Source organism: Condylostylus longicornis, unplaced genomic scaffold (assembly GCF_029603195.1).
Source record: "Condylostylus longicornis isolate FDR11 unplaced genomic scaffold, ASM2960319v2 ptg000014l, whole genome shotgun sequence".
Taxonomy (NCBI): Eukaryota; Metazoa; Arthropoda; class Insecta; order Diptera; family Dolichopodidae; genus Condylostylus; species Condylostylus longicornis.
Genome location: NW_026577983.1, coordinates 1,552,278 through 1,573,394, shown reverse-complemented (window position 1 = coordinate 1,573,394; position 21,117 = coordinate 1,552,278). Strand labels below are relative to the sequence as shown.

Sequence of the window (21,117 nt, the reverse complement as noted above, 5' to 3'; positions counted from 1 at the left end):
AAAAAAAATAATAAAAATTGCAAACAAAAAAGAGATACATGTTTCCATTTCCAAAAATTATCGTTTAATAAGCAATTTTAGTTTTGACTCTATGGATAAACTTTAAAAATTATCTTATTACTATCCGTATGTATGTAAATTTTAATTATTACAGTTTCAAAAAACTTTTCTTAATAAAACTGAAATTAAATTTGCTTATTATTTAATTTTGTTAAACTAAATTGCAAATTCTTACAAAAACAAAATATCAGGACAGTATACTATTAGGAATAGAATAAAAATTGCAGATTTTTTGTTAAAATAGTTTTAAGAGAAACTTCGTTGCATTAAAATTATTAAAGAGTGACCGAGAATATGTAGTTGAAAACGGAAAACGGAAAAACACTTTTGACTTTCTAGAACTACCATTTTATGTCTAAATAAAAAGTTTTTTAGAATTGCTCTTAATATTGATTTCTATCTTGACGGCTCATTTGTCCGTTTCCAGGTTTATTAACAATTTTGTAGTTAAATTTGTAGAACTTCTCAAAATCATGAAAAATTCTAAAATAATTTCTGCAGGGAAACATCACATCTCTTTAAAACCAAGAGTTTTAATTTACAAGTTTAATATTATTAAGAAGGAGATGCAAACAGCAGTTTGACATTTAATAAAATTTATTAAAACACAAAGAGCAAAAAAAAAATTTGCAACACCAAAACAAAATTAATTTAATAATTTTTAGTTTTGTTTTTTCCCCTTCTTTTCTTTCCTCCTTAACTATCACATTCTTGTCAAAACTTCATAACTTGATAATCTAATTTCTTGACCACCATATGGAATGTATAAGCATTGATGTGATGGATGAATTTTTCCTGGTGTTAAGCTACCACAATGATGACCACGGCCAATATATAATTGTTCACCATTTGATGTACGTCCACCTTCAACGGAATTTGGTGGAACATGACCATTACTTGCTGGTAACCATCTATAACTTGTACCACATAATATTTCAAATTGATGTTTTACATGTTCATTTCCGCCATGACAAACATATGCACAATTTTTATTGAAAATTACTTTTGCTGGTAATAGATCACCATCATGATATGCACGACCAACATATATTTGATCACCATCTGAATCATGTCCAGCATGTATTGCATTTGCTGGTAACATACTACCAGATGATGGCATCCATGTAAGAGCTGGAGCACGTATAAGAACTTCATAGCTATCTAAACGAACTTCTTGGCCACCATACGGTATATATAAACAACGATGTGATGGATGTATTTTACCCGGTGTTAAACTTCCTTGCCAGTGTCCTCTACCAACATATAACATTTCACCAGATGTTGTAGCACCAGCTGAAACAGCACCTGGTGGAACAGTACCAGCAAAACCTGGCTGCCAAGAATATCCAATTCCACATAATACATCATAAGTGTGAACTGGGATCTCTTGACCACCCCAACAAACGTAAGCAGTATTCTTACGAGGAATTACTAAAATATTATATTATAAATTAAATACTTTTTTTTTAATATTTAATTGAAAAATGATTAATTGACCACAATTTTTTGTCTAAAAAATTTTGCACAAACAAAATTAAAAGAAAAGATTTGTTCATTCACCTTTAGCTGGTAACCAATCGCCATTATAATTAGACCGTCCTACATAGATTGTGTCACCATCACTATCATGTCCTGCGTGTACAGAATGTGGTGGAATATCGCTATATGGTGATTTTGGCTGCCATACATGTTGATCTAAAAAATATTAAAATTAAAGTTTGATATCATTATCAAAAAATTCAAATTTTAAATAAAATTGCAAATTTTAGTTCGATAATGACATGAGATTTTTTTATATTACTATCAAATTATAAAAATTTACTATCACATTAAGTAACAATTTAAATGAAATCAATCTAAATTTGGATATTTTTTTTACCTCAATATTTTGATAATCTTATCAATATATTAAATTCTAAGTAATAATAATTATCAAAGGTATAAAATGAAAAACATGTTAGTCAGACATTTTATTAACTTAAGTATATTGAACAGCTTGACAAATATTTGATAAAGCTAAATATATTTGTAATATATTATGTTTGTATATATGTATGCGTATAAGTAAAATATTTAATCTACTGATTTTATTGTCAATTCAAAAAACAGATCTTAAAGAGATCAAAAATTCACTGAACTTTTTTAGATTTTGTGCACCTACATAATTGTTGATATATATAAGTATGTATTTTTGCAAATAAATTGTAATATATGTATGTATGTATGTTTAGAAATTTTAAATTCCAAACATTTTTAAATTTTAAATATTTTAATAATTATGGTCGAAATTTTCAAAATTTTCACTTAGTTTCAAATAGTTACTCATTTTGCTTTTCGTCTCTACGGTGTTTCGATTCATTATTAGACACAGAAAATCTTACCGTTACCACATGATCCAAAACCGGGAACAAAACCGTATCCTTGGGTTATAAACTCTTTGTGCATCATTTTGAATTTTTACTCTTTTTTGTTTTTCTTTTATCTTGATTTTTTTATTAAATTATATAAAAATTCTAAAATATTTTTTGGATTTAAGAAAAATTAAATGGAAAAAAAATACTTTTTTATACGTGAAAGTTAATCGTGCAACTGAAATATGAATTAAAACTATGTTTTTAACGAATATTCTAAATAATTTAAAGGTGTGATAAGGTCACAAAAAATTATTAATACTTACACTTATGTAGAAGTTATCATAATATCGATAACGTTTATATATACGTTACGCTATCGCCTTTTACTAAAATATTATATAAGTATGGTACTCCGTTTATTTTAGTCATATATTTTAATCATATCTTACTCATATAATGACATGACAGTACAAATATATGTATGTGGGTAGGTGCATAGTATACGAACACTACGTATACAGAAATATGTGTACATACATTATTATGTATTATAATTTACAATTCAAACAGAAATTTTAATGAAAAATATGAAAATTTTACAAAAAAAAAAAAACATATAACAAGAACGAAAAACCGAAATTAAATTGAGTCATTCTTTTCTTTTTAAATTGACATAATTTAAAGCACATTGACTGATATTCTTAATTACAATATTGTAAAAACAAAAGTATAATTCTAGACGAAAATAATTTAAACTGAAAATATTATTAAGTCAAAGACCTCACAACCAATTGATTAAATTTTAAAAATTATGAGTACGTCTACATTTATCTGCTTTAGTTACAAATATAAGCTAGCCGAGCAGATATAACGATAATCCTGTATAGGTACATGCTTGTTTTAAAAATTCAATAATAATAAATTTAAAATAATTTCAATTATTTGTCATAACATTTATAAATGTTTTTATCTACCGTTTTCATTTTTATAAATTAGAAAAATGTTTAAAATAGAGTTAAAAACCGAGTATTTTATTTTGATTAGGGATTGTGCGCCTTCACAAAAGCTTTATATTTAATAACTGAAACAAAAAATCTCTGAATTCTTCTAATTCTTTCTAGTGTAAAAATAATAATCAATTATAAGTATTGCAATGCAATAGAATCACAGAAAACCATATTTAACACACAAATATGCAAACGACGACTTATAAAAATGTGGCTTATTGACTAAATGAAGCTCTATACTAAAAAAACAAAAAATTAAATAAAATTACTACTATAATTAAAAAATTTTCATTACATTTATTGAAAATGCAACACACAAAATAGAAAAATACATCGCGTGTTTCACATGAATATTAAAACGAATAAATTACGTTTTATGGTTAGATAATCGAAAATTTTATGCACATTGTATACACACCGCGAAAAAAAAATCTAGTTTTTTTACTAAAGTTGAATAATATAATATTATTAATGATTACAAATTGGGAATTTTAAAAGATGTAAGGGATTTTCAAAAAATTTGAAGCTATATCTACATTATATTCAAAATCTGATGTGGTCAGCGCATAACTACCCAAAATTTTTATTGTCTAGTTAAGAACTAGAAATCAAATACTATAAATTTCAAGAAATTCGATGAATTAGTTTCGGCGGTATGGTAAAAAATGTAAAATCGGCTCCTAGTTTAGTTTTCAAGGCCTGATTTTTCTAAAAAATTCATAGATTCATTGTTGTAACACCTCGGATATACATATGAAATTTCCAAGATATTGGTTATACCCACAGTTTACCATATCAAGTCTATGTGATACCCATACGATTTATGAATTGTTTGAATTCGATTTATGAATTGGAATTAGTATGCAACCTTAACTAGCTGTGGTTTTCTTTAAAATAATGGTCTCATTTTCGTAAAAACTTATTTTATATTAAATATTATATTGATTCTATTTTCGAAATTTCTATAAATACAGCACAATTTATAGATTTTGCCATATCAGAATTATTGAATAAATCTGCGTCTTATGAAATTTTTGAGTAACGTTAGACTTTATAATTATTTATATGTGCATATAAAAAGCTCTTACTTTCATATAAAGCGAAATTAAAACTTTAAAACTAGGCTTTAAATAAATATAAAATTGTAAAGTTTTAATGTTAAACGAATGGAATTGATTTGAGAGAAGATTCTAATACATTAGCACGTAATTTTCTAGTTGTATTCTGCATGTAAAAGATATTTTATTATCTTTTACATTAGGCATCCCTGAACTCTCCACTATAAACAGCACATACTTATTAACTATTTCAAATCTACAAACAAAATCAAATTTTACTACAAATTAAATAGATACTTACTTGGTGGGTTCCAACCAGCAGGTATTACACGAGCAGAAGTTCCCCTTATATTGTGCCTTGTATTTTGATGATGCCTTGAATTTTGTTGATTGACATTCCTTTTTGAATTATCACCCTTTGTTTTATTTGGACATTCATTATTTAGATGACCAACAACTTTGCAATTAATGCAGAATTTAGGCTTTGAAACAAAATTAGGGCAACATTTTCTAGGATGGGTTGTTTTACATTTTTGACAATTTATAACTTCTACTTTTTCTCTAGTTTTATTAGTTTTTGTTGATGGCTCATTATTAATTTTTTCAAATATATTTGGTGCACTTGCCATCATATTTACTCTAGTACTTTTAACTTGCTCTAATGCTTTTTTAAATTGATCTTTTGTCATATTTTGATTTTCGGGCTTTGGTGCACCTTTTATTCTTTCACTTGTTTGATTTAAACACTGTTTTAGTTCATTTAAAGTCGCCTGAAATTCTTTGACATTATCTTTCTCCTTTTTTTTAGCTTCCAAAAGAAGTTTTTTAGCTTTTAATTTCTCTTCAAGTTTAATGTCTTCTGCTTCTTTTAAACGACATTCACTTATTACTTTATCCAGAGTAAGATTGGGTTTAGACAGTAATTCATTACGAAATTTCTTGTCTTGTATGCCCAATATAATAACATCTCTAATCATATTATTTTTTTCAGAAAAAGCACAGACTGAAGCTAAATTTTGTAAATTTGTTAGATAATCATCGAAAGTTTCTTTCTTTTTTTTTACAGTTTTAAAAAAAACTTGTCGTTGTCTTATAGTAGTATTTGACGTGTCATCAAGAAGTTGCATCAGATCTCCTAAATCCATGTTCTACTGTTTAGTTCAGATTTTGATTAATAACAATGGAAATTATCTAAAATTATTTTTGAATTCTTTATTTTTAATGCAATAATTAATAATTTTTATATTATAATATTGTTTACAGTACCTTTTCCGGCAACTGTCAAGCTACAAATTGTATTTATAACTGAAGTTTTTTGTTATTCCCTATCAATTAATCAGTAATCTTACAACAGATAATTTTGAATGGTTAAAGCGCAATTATTTTATTTTATCAAAAGCTCAAATTATTTAAATTCATTAAGGATAATTTACATTTAGGTAGAAATTAATTATATTTAATGTACATCTAAAACTAACACTTGGCTTACTAATAAAGACAGAAGAGTAATAACAATTCTGAAAGTAAATTATGAAAGTAAATAACTAGTACACCAAGTAAACGTTTAAAACATGTATGGAGGATATCTAAGGTTACCATTTTAAATTTGAAATGTTATTATGCAATATTTTTGCATTTATTTGTTAATAAAATTTCATATTTTATTCATAAAAACTGCATATGCTGGATATGCAAATGTTGCATATCCAATGATCGTATGTCTAATTGTGCAGTGATATGGAAATTGGTACCGGTCCTTTAATCGAAAAGTCTCGGGTTCAAACCCTGGTCTGTTAAATATAAAAATTATGTTATATTAGTATTATACTTAATACTACAAAATAAAATGTTAATATAAGAGTAATTATAAATATAGATATGTAATATTCGATATTGAATTCTGTACTAAACAATAAATATAAGTAAACTTCAATACTTAATATAAAGAAAAAACTGCGGCATCATAGTCCCCATGACTTCTTGTAAATCCTGTTAATAATGAACATTTGAATAATTTTCGAGTTTGGAAGTATGAGTATCACACGTGTACCGCATATAATATATAACTAGAAAAACTTTTTTAAAAAAATAAATTGTTTATGTACAATTTATTTTTTCAAATGGTAAATAAATTAACCTTTAAATACAAATGAGTTCTTTCAAGAGTGTAAATCAAGTGAAATTTTTGTTTAGTGTTCGCTACCACGTACTCTACAACATTAAAAAAATTAAAGAAATCGGGACTGCCTCTTCTATATAGAATATTTATCAAAAATCCAATATTCCAATAATTTTCTCATCTGTAAACGTAATTTTTTCACAAATTTAAACACAAAATTAACTTCACAATAAAACTAATTTTAAAATATAAAATTATTAATGTAAACAAACCTTTAAGTTGATATCGAAAATTATTTTTCCCTTTTTATTATCAAATAAAAAAAAATCGTGATGAAACAAAGAATAATTTTCGAAAGTTAAAATAATCTCAATAATAAAAATAATAAGAATTACATAGTTTTCCGGTGATTTATTGTCGAGTTTATCGTTTGCAACATAGGGTTAAATAAAATTTTTTAAAACTTTCAATATTATTAGTCGGACATACAATTTTTTTTTTTAAATTTTGAAGCCCGTGTTATTAAACATTCATATATAATATTTTGAACTTTTTTTAATACCGTAAATCTCTTTATTTTTGTCTTTCACATTGGGATGATAAATTATTATGGGTACTATCAAAAATGGTATATTATGTAAAATACAGTATACCCCATTTTTGCTACTATATTACACAAAGATACCTAAATCACCGAAACTGCCCATCACGCTCGAAAACAAAAGCTGTGCATTTATTTTATTTCAAAATTTTCTATTTGAGTCTTTTATACGAACTAAAGAAATAACAGAATATAATCGTGCATTCGGTTGACAAAGTGTTAAAAAATAAATTTAATAACAAAATATTGTGATAAAAATATACTGTGTACATGAATAAAAATAGTAAAATGTTGTGATAAGCTTTAACAAACAAGTTTGAAATAAAGAACAAAATGGAATAAACTATCACCAATACATTTTAAGTATGTATCACTTTTTTATCTTAAAATTTTGCACATAATGTCGAATATCGATTAAATTTTATAACAGCACATTGCACATACATACAATGTACTATATAAAAAATAATCAATATGTATACTGTTATAAATTACTAAAATAGTAATTTATCATATTTAATAAACATGCAATATTATTTAATTAATACTACTACAGGCTTAAATAAAATTTATTAAAAGCTTTTCGCGACATTCCATTGCAATTTCACTTTCCATTCAGTTTGTAAATTACTTAAATTTCAAAAAATATTTTGTATAAGAAACTTTTATATTAAAAATTTATATTTCACACAATTTCTCATTAAAGTGCATGACTTGTTAATGATTTCAATAAAAATTTAGCTTTTTTACATTATATAACAATTTATTGAAAAATAAACTCATTCGAAACAAATGTAATCGTAAATGCATAACTAGTATGATTGAAAGTTTTTCAACACGACAATATTTATGGTATACAGTTTCGAGCAAGTTGCACTTCGGCATAAAAATACAAATTTAATGTTTTTAATTTTGACGCTTTTTTTACAAATGACTAAACTAAATCTGTTTGTTTAGTTTGCAATTTCCTCTTGGACAAACTAAAATTCGAAAAACCCAGGAAATTATTAATATTTAATTATTTAATTCAAGGTAACGCGTGCAGTGAGCTACTCGTATTAATTTCAGATTTGTATTTGCCAATCACTTACTGAAATCATTCAATTTGATCATTCACTTTGATCATTAGTATTAAAAATTATTTTATAGAAATAAATTTTGTTCAGAAATAGCAAGCTTTCTTTCATTATACTCATAAAAAATTTAAATAGCTAATACACTTAGCAACAAATACTTTCAAGATTCATTTTAAATTAAGCCTTTTTTAATTTTGTTCCAAAAATGAAAACATAGTGCTAAAATTGTTGAAGAACTTATATTTGAAATATCTTTATCAGACACATAATAAATTCAATTCCAAAAAAATTTATGGATGGTGTTGCATTTGTCTTAAATATTCGACCAAAAGCATTAACAAATTTAAAAAATTTAAACAGCACTTTCGGATCTAATTGCTAGAAACACAAAACTTTACGAAATTTTATTAAAATTTTATAATTTATTATTTCTGTTTTTATCTGTATTGTAATTTTGCCCCCTACACTTTCGAAATTCTCTTTATTAATTGATAAAAAAGTTTGAAAATATTTGCGTATGAAATTAAAAAAGAAAAAACTTTTAAATGAGTTTTAGCAAATTTCTGAATATTCTTTTAAAAAGCAAATTTGGTTATTTTGTTTTATTTTGTTAGTCGATACAATGGCGGTTCTTGCAGATCGTTGCCTGCTGTTGCAATATATTCTGCCCTAAATGCAATTGTTGGAACAAAAGGCAAAGGAAGACTCTTTTTATTATCTTAGCGTATATCCTGCTCTATGTCAAGATTTCATTAGCAAAATTATGCAGTCTGACGAGATAACGGATACAACGAATTAACCAAATCCACAGTGATTTTTCAGCCAAAGACACTATTTTAATTTTTCGTCTCTTTAACCTTGTATGTATTTTGGTCAAAATACAAAATTCAAGTTATCTACTAGTCAATTAATATCATGAATGTGCTCTTCAAGGTATCTATAATATGAATGTGCTCTTTTGTAAACATTGGTTTACCCGGAACTTGTGTTTTTTTTATTTTTGCTTTTAAATTTTTTTTAAAGTAACACTAATTATGAATGTACAACAAAGCGATAGCATTAATTCAACACTATGCACAAAATAACGTCTACGGACATATAATAAACCACAGGAACTTGTTTATTTAATGAGAGGAGTTTTTGTTTACACGTTGCTGTTCATTAATAATTATTTTCACATAATATAAAGCACTGAAATATTATATGCAGTGCCAAATATATTTGTGCATAATGTGACGCTTCCATATACATATATTGTATAATGTAAGCATACATACATATTAATACACCTACCTATTATATTTAGTAAAAAATAAGCGGAGACTTTTAAACTTTTATAATTAGGTTTGTCATGTGGCATGTCAAACAGTTCAACAAAATTAAATAGAGTTTTTTTTTTTTGTTTTTGCGTACAAAAAAATTTTACAACACAATTTATTATTGTATGCATGTCATAATGATGATGTAGTCTATTATTATTCTATTATATAAATTTTGTATGTATAGATATGGATTCAAAGGTATATTTTATATAGACTTGTTGCCTAGGCAAAAAAAATGTGATTCATTACTTCATGTTCAATATTATACAGAAAAAAAAATTCTTTTAATTTTTTAATCAATTATTGGTTTCATATTATAATTAAATTTATTGAGCTAATTACATAAAATAATATTGAATACATACATATAAATAGAATAGAATTTTTTGTACTTTTCAATACAATTAAATAAATTTTTTTGCCATATTCAATTTTTATTTTATCCGCGGTATTTCAGAAATTTTACCATATCCAAAACTTTTATGAAATTTTATTTTGGTTTGGAATCGCTTTATTCTCAATTATTGAAATTATTCCGATACCTTACAATAATCAGGCATATGAGTTTGCCACGGAAATTTAGATGTAAGTACATATATTCCTCTTTATTTAAACAAATATATACAAAATGGACGATAAATGGAAAACAATAAAAATGGACAAAATTCTACATGAAATGACTTGCACAATCAATAGTTGCCCAATTTAATTTAGCCATTCCGCTAAACTAACATTACAAACTTTAGATCGTAGCCACAATATGTAGCTTCGTTAATATGATATAATGCAAATAATAATGTATATATCAATGTAGGGACATGTACTCGTATATATCAATTATTCTTGACTCATTGTTAGATAAACATACATAAATACATTTTATATGTTACATGATTATGTAAATATATTAAGTAACAGCTAGTATAAGATATGTAGTGTGTCATTTTATATAATCACTTATATAAATATATTATTTTTATTCTACATCGATTCACAGGTAAATTTTTACTTTTGACATCTTTGATTGAAATTTTTGGTTTTTTGAAAATATTCTCTCCAATTTTTATTGACATCTTTTCTTTTTAACTCCTTCCATTTTCATACCATTTTTTCACTTTTACTTGTACACAAATCATTTTATTTCTTTAAGGTATTATGAAATTGACCATTCATTTTGCAGTTTCATGATCTTTTATTAAATTTGAAAATTACATAATTTATAAAATATATTTTGCAAATTATTTTCTCTAAATTTTAAATTTAATTTAATCACAAAATAGGTCCTATTGAAATTGAGTTCATCAGATTATTATGGCACCTAATAATTGATTTGTCCAATTTTTATTTTTATAAACCAAAAATTAGGCACTTCAAACAAAATAGGTCATATAATATTCAAGTAATATTTTTTTTCCCCGAAAAAAATCATCACAAAACGAACTAATTAAGCTCTCTTAAATTTAAATAAATTTTTTATATTCCAAAAGAGTTCTCCAAACTATCTTAAATCTTTGAGTTCGAAATATCTATCTATGAAGAAAATATATTTAATTGGAAAAGCTTTTACATTTCTAATAAATTTTTCCAAGATATAGTTCCTTACCACATACCAAGTATCTTACAAACTTGGTATTAATGTAAATAATAAATAGTGAAGAATTCTTAAATGCGGTTCAGCAGTTAAATCATTTAAATCAACTTCACTATAGTTTACCATGGTCTCATACAATTTGCAAAATATACAAAAACAAAACAGATGTCCAGTAAAAGACAATGACAACTTAATAGTTAAGAGAAAATGAAGCTGAATAAAACTGAAACAATTTTTATCTTTCTCTTCCTTCCCTCATTCAAATTCAAAATTGACTTATAAAAGAAACAAGAAAACAAGTATGTACCCCTATATTATTTTGCACTTTTAAAAAATCAAGAAGAGTTGAAAACAAGTAAAGAAAGGGTTGATTATAAAGTGAAAGGATATCAAATATGAAAAAGAAAAACAGGAAAAATTTTGAAATTTATTTACAACATATCAATTAAAAGTTAATCGTAAAGAAGTTGTACTGGCTTTTCGAATTTTTTATTCATGTAAATAAATGAAGAAAGTGAATTTTAAAAAGTTTTCATTATTTTACATTTTTGACATTTTACAATTTTCGTATAGGTAAACAACTTTCAAAAAATCATGAGTCAATGCAATCTATCAAAAAATCATTAAAAAATTCAATGAAAGTGAAGCCCAAAATTATTTTAAATAATTCGTGATATTGTAAAACATTTTACAAGAAATTAAAAATTGAAAAAGTAAAGACGGGATTCTCATCACGAGAATAATAGAAATGCTTAAGCAATAATTATCAATGTCTATTGAATTCAGTGCGCGATTCCATATCGAATTTAACGGAAATGGTAATCCAGATTAAATACAGAATAATGTACTGCATTTAATATTCAAGAGTTTTCAACATGAAAGTTTTATACGCAAATTATTTTATGTTTTATTAATGATAAGCCGGGAAATGTGTGCTTTGTTCGCGGCGAGCCCATTACAAAGCGAAGTGAACCTTTAAAAAGGAAAATAAAATGAAAGATTAAATGAAACAAACGGGAACTCTTTATAAAATTAAAAGTGAAAAAATAGCCTTATATAAGCAAAAACAGTGCTTTTTCATGTTCAAAAAAGCGTTTTTTTAATAATGCAAAACATTATTTAACGAATTCATTATTAAGATTTTTGAAAAAATATCGTAATTTCTCTAATTCCGTGAAATACTATTCAAATAGCTAAAATGTAGTTAAAAAAATGAAAATTCTTACTGAGTAATAATAAAAACATTTTAATTAAAAAATTTATAATTTAAAATTTAGTTGACTTTCAATATTGAAATTGTCTTCACTTTTTTCATAGTCAATCTATTTTACACTTTATTAGCATTCTCATTCTACAATTCATCCACATCGCCTCACAATTTACTAAATACAAACAAAATTAAAATTCATCTATTCATCCTGATTTTCGATGTAATTGACTCGCCTTTGTCTAGTGTAGAAAACTACACTAAAAATTGTACCGAATCACAAAAAAAAATCTAAATCGCCTTTTGATAATATTCAATCAAACATTCAAAAAATCAAAAGCACAAAGGTCTTATAACAAAAACACCTTCTTTTTTCTACGTGTGTGTACAAATAAATCGAAAATAAAAATTCATGTCCGATTTTATATTCTTTTTTTACTCATAAAACATATCCTCACCTTTTCTAAACAAGGATTTAGTCGAGTTAGAATATTAATACAAACAAAAAAGCTAAAACAACATAAAGCAGGACTAAATAATATGGCTAATAAAATGATCTAAATATCTAAGCAACAAGCAAAATAATAAAATAAACAATAAAATAAAAGTCTCTTTAAGCTGCTTACAATTTTTTAGAGTAACATTTTAAAATGTTATACTTTGTGCATTCACATCAATCAGCTCAAAAGGATTTCATAAAAAAACTATATTCAAAAATGTATAAATTTAATGTTAACGTAGTTTGAAAAGTTTATATACCTATCGACTTCTCTATGACAGTGACTATTCAAGCATAAGCATATGGTATAGGAAATTACTTTTGATAGAAATGTGTATGAATTTAAAAAGAATGAATAAATCAAATGTTTGCAAAATTTTTATTCCTGTGTGACTAAATATAATTGTTTAACTATTTTATTATATATATGTATATATGCATATACATATATAATAGAATGTATGCATACATAATTGAATGTATGATTAAACTTTTAAATTTTTTTAAAATAAGGGAAAAAAAACTGAAATCGTTTTTAATGCAAATTTTAACATTCATCGTAAAAATTTATACAAGTTATAAATATTCAATATTAAATTGAAAAAGTTGACATTTTTAATGAACGGAAAGGGAAAATGTTATTACATACTACAATACTTTTTAAATATCTCCACATTACCTTTGAAGTCCGTCCAAATGCTTGGTTTTTTCTATTCCGAAATCTATACGTTATAAATATTTATGCACTTGCTTTTATTGAATTTGAGTTCTTAGGCGTGCATATGTAAAAAATAAAAATGTTCCAAACGTACTGATGCGTAAATCTATGTTAAATTACATACACTATTCACTACACATAGTTAACCGGTGAATTGAGACAATTTTCAAAATTGTAAAATTTTTGGTTATTTATGAGAGCAGATGATTTTCAAATTTATAAATTTTTCGTTATTTAACATCTTTATTTTAAAACCATGTTATGTCCTATTTTCCGTATATATTTTTCAAGTTAATATGTCATTGTCTTGTTTTTTGATATGTTGTTGTAATTCCTTGTTTTTGCGAATATTATAACATTAAGAAAATCAGAAATATATTGAGTACTTTAGCATTTTCATACATTTCAAAAATTCTATTAAATTCTTGTGTTTTTTGCTACATACATCAGAATTAATGCCGGTTAAATAATATCCAAAATCAATTCACAAAATTAAGCTGTTCGCAACACAGAACTACGAGTACGATATACAATAATTTGCACAAATAATATTCATTTCAACTTACTTAAATTTATTCCAAAATCTTTGAAAATCTTTATTTAAAAGTAATTATTCTTTCAAAAGTATCCCATAAATCCTTTAGAACATAAATTTAAAATTATTTTGCAAATACATACATACATATTTGTTAGTTCCTTTCTAAATATTATGACAATTTTTTGTTCAATATTTTATTATTTGAAATTTACAATCAAAACTATTATTTTGATTTAAAAATCTTGGAGAATATTAAATTTCAAAATTTTTTTTTTTTCAAATAAGACTGCCTACTTTGATTTTTCATATGTTCAAAAATTTAATATTCTCAAAAAAATATTTTTGATACACAACCTACGTCTTATTACTCTTATAAATATGTACACTTTAATAAGATTTTGTTAAGGATTAAGCGACAATTTTAATAAAGAACTTATTTTCATTTAGACTTAAAAATGAATTTTAATAGCAGTTTACTTCAATATTGCATACTTTTAGGTGTAAAATAAAAATTTTTGCAGTCTAGACATTTTTCATATTTCAATATTCTACCATAATTTTTATAAAATTACTGTAAAAACGCACTTTTTGTTTTAAAATTAATTTTTAATTTTTTTTTTCCACAAAGTGAAAAAATAAATAATTTATTTTGCAATATTTCATTATAATAAATTAAATATTGATATGTAATAACATTATGAAAAAAAAAAGGAAAATTGTTCAAGTTGATTAAAATTTTGAATGGCTTTAAAACCTAAAAAAAACTTTTATTAATTTTTATTTTGTTTTCGAAAAAAAAAAAATATCATAAAACCTTAAAAGAAAATAAATTTTAACCAAAGTTATAATGAAGCCAATTTTAATACAAGAAAAAAAATTCTATTATATTTTTCTTTCTTTTTTTTTATTACTGAATTTTTAAAATTTCATTTTATTTTTTTCTTTATTTTTTTCTTATTTTTTACATTACATTGTACTGTCGAATTGATTCTTTATTTTTAATGTACCATACTTATAATATACCTTTGCTTTTCAATCGATAAAGAAAATTTAGAATTGTTATACCACAACACTCTAGGAAAAGTAAAAAAAAAAAAGTTTTATATAAAAAATTAATTGAATTGTGTTTGCATATGGTCTTAGAAACCTTAAACTCCAAAGAATATGTAAAATAATTGTCAAGTATTATTAAGATTTTCCTCAAGAAAGAAAAGTGTATAATGTGTTTTTATTAAACTAAATGGAAAAATCTGGAAGGATTTCATTCAATTTTGAAGGCACTTTCAATCGAAAATATGGTAAAAAATATGGTACAAAGTAAAAAAATTCACAGAAATCAAAAAAATTTGAGGCTATTTTGAGTAGAAGACTATACCGAGTTATAAATTTCAAATGCTGGCGTAACTGAAAGTTTGTTACTTCTCAATGTTGGTATCAAAACCAAATTAAGTCACTCGATGTTGTAAATGAGATTAGGTTAAATTACGATGACTAAGTCTGGTGAAAAGCTCTTGTAAACTCACACTATTTTGAATGAACGTAAAAATATACTTTCATTTAAGAAATTAGTTTAAGCCAGTGTCCTTTTAATTAAATTCTTTATTTGATTTTTCAGAATTTTTCCATAGTTTGTGGGAAAAGAAATAATGATTTAAGCAACTTTTCTTTCTATATTTTTGCAAACATTTTTCTTTTGAATACATTTTTCTCGATTATAAGGATTGAAGTTATTCAAAAACAACCTTAAAACAACCTTAAAACAACCTTATTGGTCTAAAAATGTTTTTTTAATAAAAATAACGTGAACTATAATTCGTTCGCCTAAAATTGACCTCTGCCTGAACAGAATAAATTTCCGTGTGAAACAACTATAATAGAAATTGAATTAATGTAAAACTTCTAAACTTTTTACAACTAGACTGTTAAACAGAATTCATAAATGGAAATTCAAAATCCTTACATCCTTCAGGTCATATAAAGAGTATTTAATATTTGATATATGTATTAAAAAAAAAACCTATTTGTTTTTATATTTCAAAATATATTCTTATATATTATACTTTTATGTAATATTATTATTTATATGGGAGTGTATATTTATATATATACACATACATATTATATTGCATATATACAAAAAGTCTGAAAATATTCATTTTAAAGGCTTCAAGTTAAAATAAATACGTAAATGACTCATATTTCGTTTTACGAATGATCTTTTCTGACAGATTTTTTATATTTATTGCAAATTTTCTTCTCAAATGGTTTATTTTCTTTTTATTCTCATATAAATTTAAACATATATACATAAATATGTAATACAATAAATATATTTACGTGTGTGCATATTATAATGAAATTTAAAATATATATATATGTGTTACATAATGTTACATATATACATAATGTACGTCGTATATGATAATTACGATGTACATAGTAAAAAAAATTATAAGACTGCATACTTACATCCTAATATATATATATATGTATATATATATATCATATAAATGAATAACAGTAATTTACGATTTTATTTCGTCGTTATTTTAAAACATAAAATCTTCTCAAATGTCCTTTTTCATTAAATTTAAGAAATTTCATATGATATAGAAGAAAAAGAAATAAGAAGGCATCTTTCGTCTTAAAAATGACCCAACGAACAAATTGGTTTTCTTTATTTAATATTAAGGAAAAAAAGAAGTGAACAGAAATAAATGAAAAAGATAGTATAAAAGGGGAAAAAGGATATTTTAAGAAATAAATAATAATATGAGTGCGTCTAAAATAGGAACAAGCAAAACAATAAAATGAAAAAAAAAAAAAACAAAACCAAAATCGTTGTAAGTTATCGTTGTGCCAGTAAAATATATGCGGTTAACAGAAAGCGTTAGTATTTATGTATAAATTTTAATGGGATCAAGTATGGCATAGCAATAAGAAGTTTTCATTTTTGTTTTTTTTTTTTTTTTCAAAATTAATGATCTAACGTTATTTTTTTTTTCATATATTTTTATAATACTATATAGTAAAAAAATATAATAATAATAATAATAAGTATAACAATAAATAAAAAAATGAATATGACAAAATTATGGACCCGTTTTCTTTATGAGCACTTTAAATCAATTTAATATAAATATAAACGGTTTTATTTTTATACTGGTGGAATGTACACCTATAATCTTTGTATTTTATGTAAAAAAAATTTCTTATGAACGTTTACATACTATAGTAGTGTTCTGCAAAAGTACAGTCTATCATATTTGAAATTAAAATATCGATTTTTAGGTTAATTAATTTTTATTAAATTTTAAAACGAAATAAAATGGAAAGAATTATGTTCAAAATGGAGGGAATTAGGTTCAGATACATTTAGATTTTGTGTACTGAAAGAGACTAGAGAGAGTTGATCATACCACTTCTGTAATAACTATTATGCAAATGAGTAATATTTTAAGTTAAAATAAGAGCTGTCGTATGCAATTATATGATCACGACTAAAATGTAGTTTCTTTCGATTAATGACCTTGATATAATTAACAAGTAAAAAGCAGATATCATAAAAACTCAAAGAATTTTAGAAAGGTAGTTTTAACTCTTTTATGGTTTCATATTTTTCTCAATTCTTTTATACAAAATTTTAAAGTGTTATATACTTACGTAGTGTCTATTAAATGTTGTAGGTAAAACTCAACTCATTTACCCATGAAAAGAATTTTAATATTTTTCTATATTGTAAACCATTTGTGAAACTTTTGCAAAAAATTTCTTTAGTTACTGCTGAAACAAGCAGGTAAATTAAAAAACACATAAGTCAAAAAATTATAATTAAATTGACTGACGAAAATAATTTTCACAGGCATAATTAATAACTAATTTCGAATGCAAAAAAATTTGTTTTTACGGATCGACTTTCAAATTATTCAATAATTGTAACATTTCAAATAAAATTTAAAATTCAGAATATTCCATTATTCCATGGAAATTAATCAATCGAGTTGATGTAATTCAATATCATGCTAAAAATATGAAGATTTGTAAATATTCATAAAAAATTAAAATTTATATTTAAATAGTACTTTATGTCTATGTATTTTGAAAATAGTTTCTTAAATAAATCTCTGCTTGTTTAATTAGGACTAAATATGAAAAATAATATCTAAATAAATATGGTCCTTTTTTTTCAAATATTTGAAAAATATATTTAAAATATTTATTGCAAAAGTTTTAATGTTTACTCTATAAACATATTATGTATGTAGTTTGTATTGGCATCAAGGATATATAGAATTTTAATTACATAACTCTAACCATTTTTAATAAGTATATATATAGGTACTTCCAAACTGCAAATATATTGGAAAATGATTTGGTTATATTACATTTTGTTTATAGAGTCTAAATCTAAAACTTTTAAAAATTTGTTTTTCAATTTAAAAAAAAACATTTAACAAGATATTTTTAAGATAAGTCAGTTTTAGTAAAAAATTATTTTTCAAAATGAATATTTACTAGCAACATATACAAAACACATCTGATTTGATTTTGAGTTTAGAATTTGGAATGCAAATTCTATTCGGCAGTAGAATACTCTCAGAATCTCAAATTTACATTACTATGCTATAGCGTTTTAAAATTTCATAAGACAAACTAAATTTGTTTTCTTCAGTAGATCAAAAAATTGAAGAAAACTTGAAGAAACATACAATACGCCTACTCAAATTTTTTTTCAGCACATTTAAATCTCGATCAATTTGATTAACCGAATACTTTCCTAATTTCTATATTACTATAAATTACATTTGTTTCATAATTTTTCAATTTTAATCAATTATTTCAAAAATATTATTAATTAATTATTAAATCGCATATTATATTTTTAGCGCTTTTCCAAATGGAAAGAATGAAAAAAGTTCATATTTCTGTCCGTCCAGATCCATATCGAAGCCACAAAACATTTTTTAAATTCCGTCAACACAGAAAAGTATTTTTGATATAGAAAGGTGTACAAATTTTTGATGTGCCATTTTTGGAAAATTTTAGGAACTTATAAAATAGTTTATTGCGATATAAGAAAATTTTTTTCTACCTGCCCCACTCCTCTCCATCCAAGCTGTCGCCACATGAAATTCTTAAATTTTAAATTCTCTCCGCTTTATATTTACGAAACTGCAAGTTTTTCTTATTTCTTTATAAAAGCAAAAAACTAGCAGTGAATGTCATGCCACCAAAAAATCAAATTATTTATCTTCATTTGATTCAATTCAACTCTTTCTATTTTTGTTCATTCATCCTAATGTATGCAACAAATTGATATATTTTGGTAAATAAATGAAAGTATTCATGGCCCTGGCAGCCAAGGGTATTATTAATATTATTATAATTTATTATATAATGTTACATAAATGAATAAATAAATATTCAAGCCCTGTTTTGCCTTATTGGGTGTCCTGTGCGGCTTCCCGAAAGTAAACTTTTTGATTGATTCAACTTTTTATTTAAATTTCAATTTGAAAAAATCACAGATGATTGTAGTCGTTTTCTGAGTTTCACGTAATAACACCACAAAATCGAATATAAAAATTTTTTTTAATTAACAAATACTAATTATGTATTGAAATAATTTGTTTTTTATATCAGCTTCGGAATCTTATATGAAACATAATTAATTATACATAAGACCAATAATAAATATGTGCATAACGTATAATTGTGAGTACGATATTTGAATTTCGAATTCAATTCAAAACAAAACTTTTTTGAACAATTATCAATTCTTCATTTTATAAAATCCAAAATTTATATTGACTCATGGATTTCAATATCTTATAAAATGTTAAAAACAATTATTTAAAAGTAAAACAATTTTAATTTAATATTGACTTAACGTAAGATATATACGTGCGTGTATATATGTATATAGAATATGTGCATTTCTAACCGCAAAATTTATTATAAATACAAAATTTTATCTTACCGCATAATTGGATTTCTCATGGTTCTTATCATTTATAAGTATATTTTATTATGTATGTGCATACAAACCAAAATTAAAATAAGAAAGAACCTTCAAAATTAATTTTCTTTTTAGGTAAACACTTTGTACAAGAGGAAAAGTTGCGATTTTCAAGTACATAAGCATATATTATATTATATATATACATTTAAATTATTTTACACCAAACAAAATAGACTGTTCACTTCATCATTCTCTCATCATTGAATGAATGCATACAATAAAATAAATAGAAAATTATAATAAGTTGATGGAGAAAAGGAAAAGAAAAACAAACTCCTGAATTCATGTATGCACGTTTTTCACTCACTGTTGTACAATTATGACTATACTTATATTACATATACATACATACATGCATAAATAAATATGCTCTGCATGATTCTGTATTTGAAAATTATGACAACATTTTTTTTTTCTGGTTATTTTCAAATGACATCATCCATGATAAAATCTTCTTTCAATGATTATTATATGAAACTGATGTGACTTGCATATAACTCTCCTTATTTTGTAAACTCTTTTGCATAAACATCATTATAATACGATATGAATTATGTCCTAATAGTTGAGAAAAAAGAAAATCCAAAAATGGAAAAAGTACAGGACGAATAATTTTCTATAATATGTTCTGCTGGAAACGTATATACAGAATTTGTATGCTAAAAAAGGATGTGCTTGAATTTTGTATATATCTAAATAGGGTATTCCAAATCTTATATTTTATATGAAATAGCAAAACGATAAGCTTTACAACATAGAGGCTGGAAAATAAATTAAAACTTATTTGATAAGAAAAAAAATTTTACGCGAGTCCAAATTCTAAAATTGCAGTAGGATTTCTTCATGGTCAAGTAATGCTGTTTTGTTTGATAACGCTTGTACAAAAGTTTCTATTGGAAAAAATGAACAAAAGCTTTTTAATTAATCTCGTTGAAAAATTCTAAA

At 24.3% G+C, this 21,117-nt stretch overlaps 1 protein-coding gene across 2 annotated transcripts; it reads right to left on the bottom strand.

Moving 5' to 3' along the window:
* Positions 1–639: 639 nt before the first annotated feature.
* Positions 640–5,817, bottom strand: LOC129605757 (uncharacterized). Of its 2 annotated transcripts, XM_055515683.1 has the most exons (4): positions 5,746–5,817; positions 4,781–5,670; positions 1,621–1,755; positions 640–1,491 (listed from the first exon to the last, which is right to left on the bottom strand). In XM_055515683.1, exons 2-4 carry the CDS (start codon positions 5,622–5,624, stop codon positions 764–766), a joined length of 1,707 nt encoding a protein of 568 aa, XP_055371658.1. In that variant the 5' UTR covers positions 5,625–5,670; positions 5,746–5,817; the 3' UTR covers positions 640–763. The 2 variants fall into 2 exon arrangements, with proteins under 2 accessions (XP_055371658.1, XP_055371659.1); XM_055515684.1 differs by lacking the exons at positions 4,781–5,670; positions 5,746–5,817 and adding an exon at positions 2,442–2,648.
* Positions 5,818–21,117: the final 15,300 nt, after the last annotated feature.

What these genes read in the sequence shown, in the direction of transcription:
- LOC129605757 (XM_055515683.1), bottom strand. Translation starts at nt 5,624, where the DNA reads ATGGATTTAGGAGATCTGATGCAACTTCTTGATGACACGTCAAATACT. An exon ending in TGCTGGTTGGAACCCACCAA is followed by an intron (nt 1,756 to 4,780) that starts GTAAGTATCTAT and finishes AATATTTTTTAG; the next exon opens with ATCAACATGTATGGCAGCCA. An exon ending in CGATTGGTTACCAGCTAAAG is followed by an intron (nt 1,492 to 1,620) that starts GTGAATGAACAA and finishes ATAATATTTTAG; the next exon opens with TAATTCCTCGTAAGAATACT.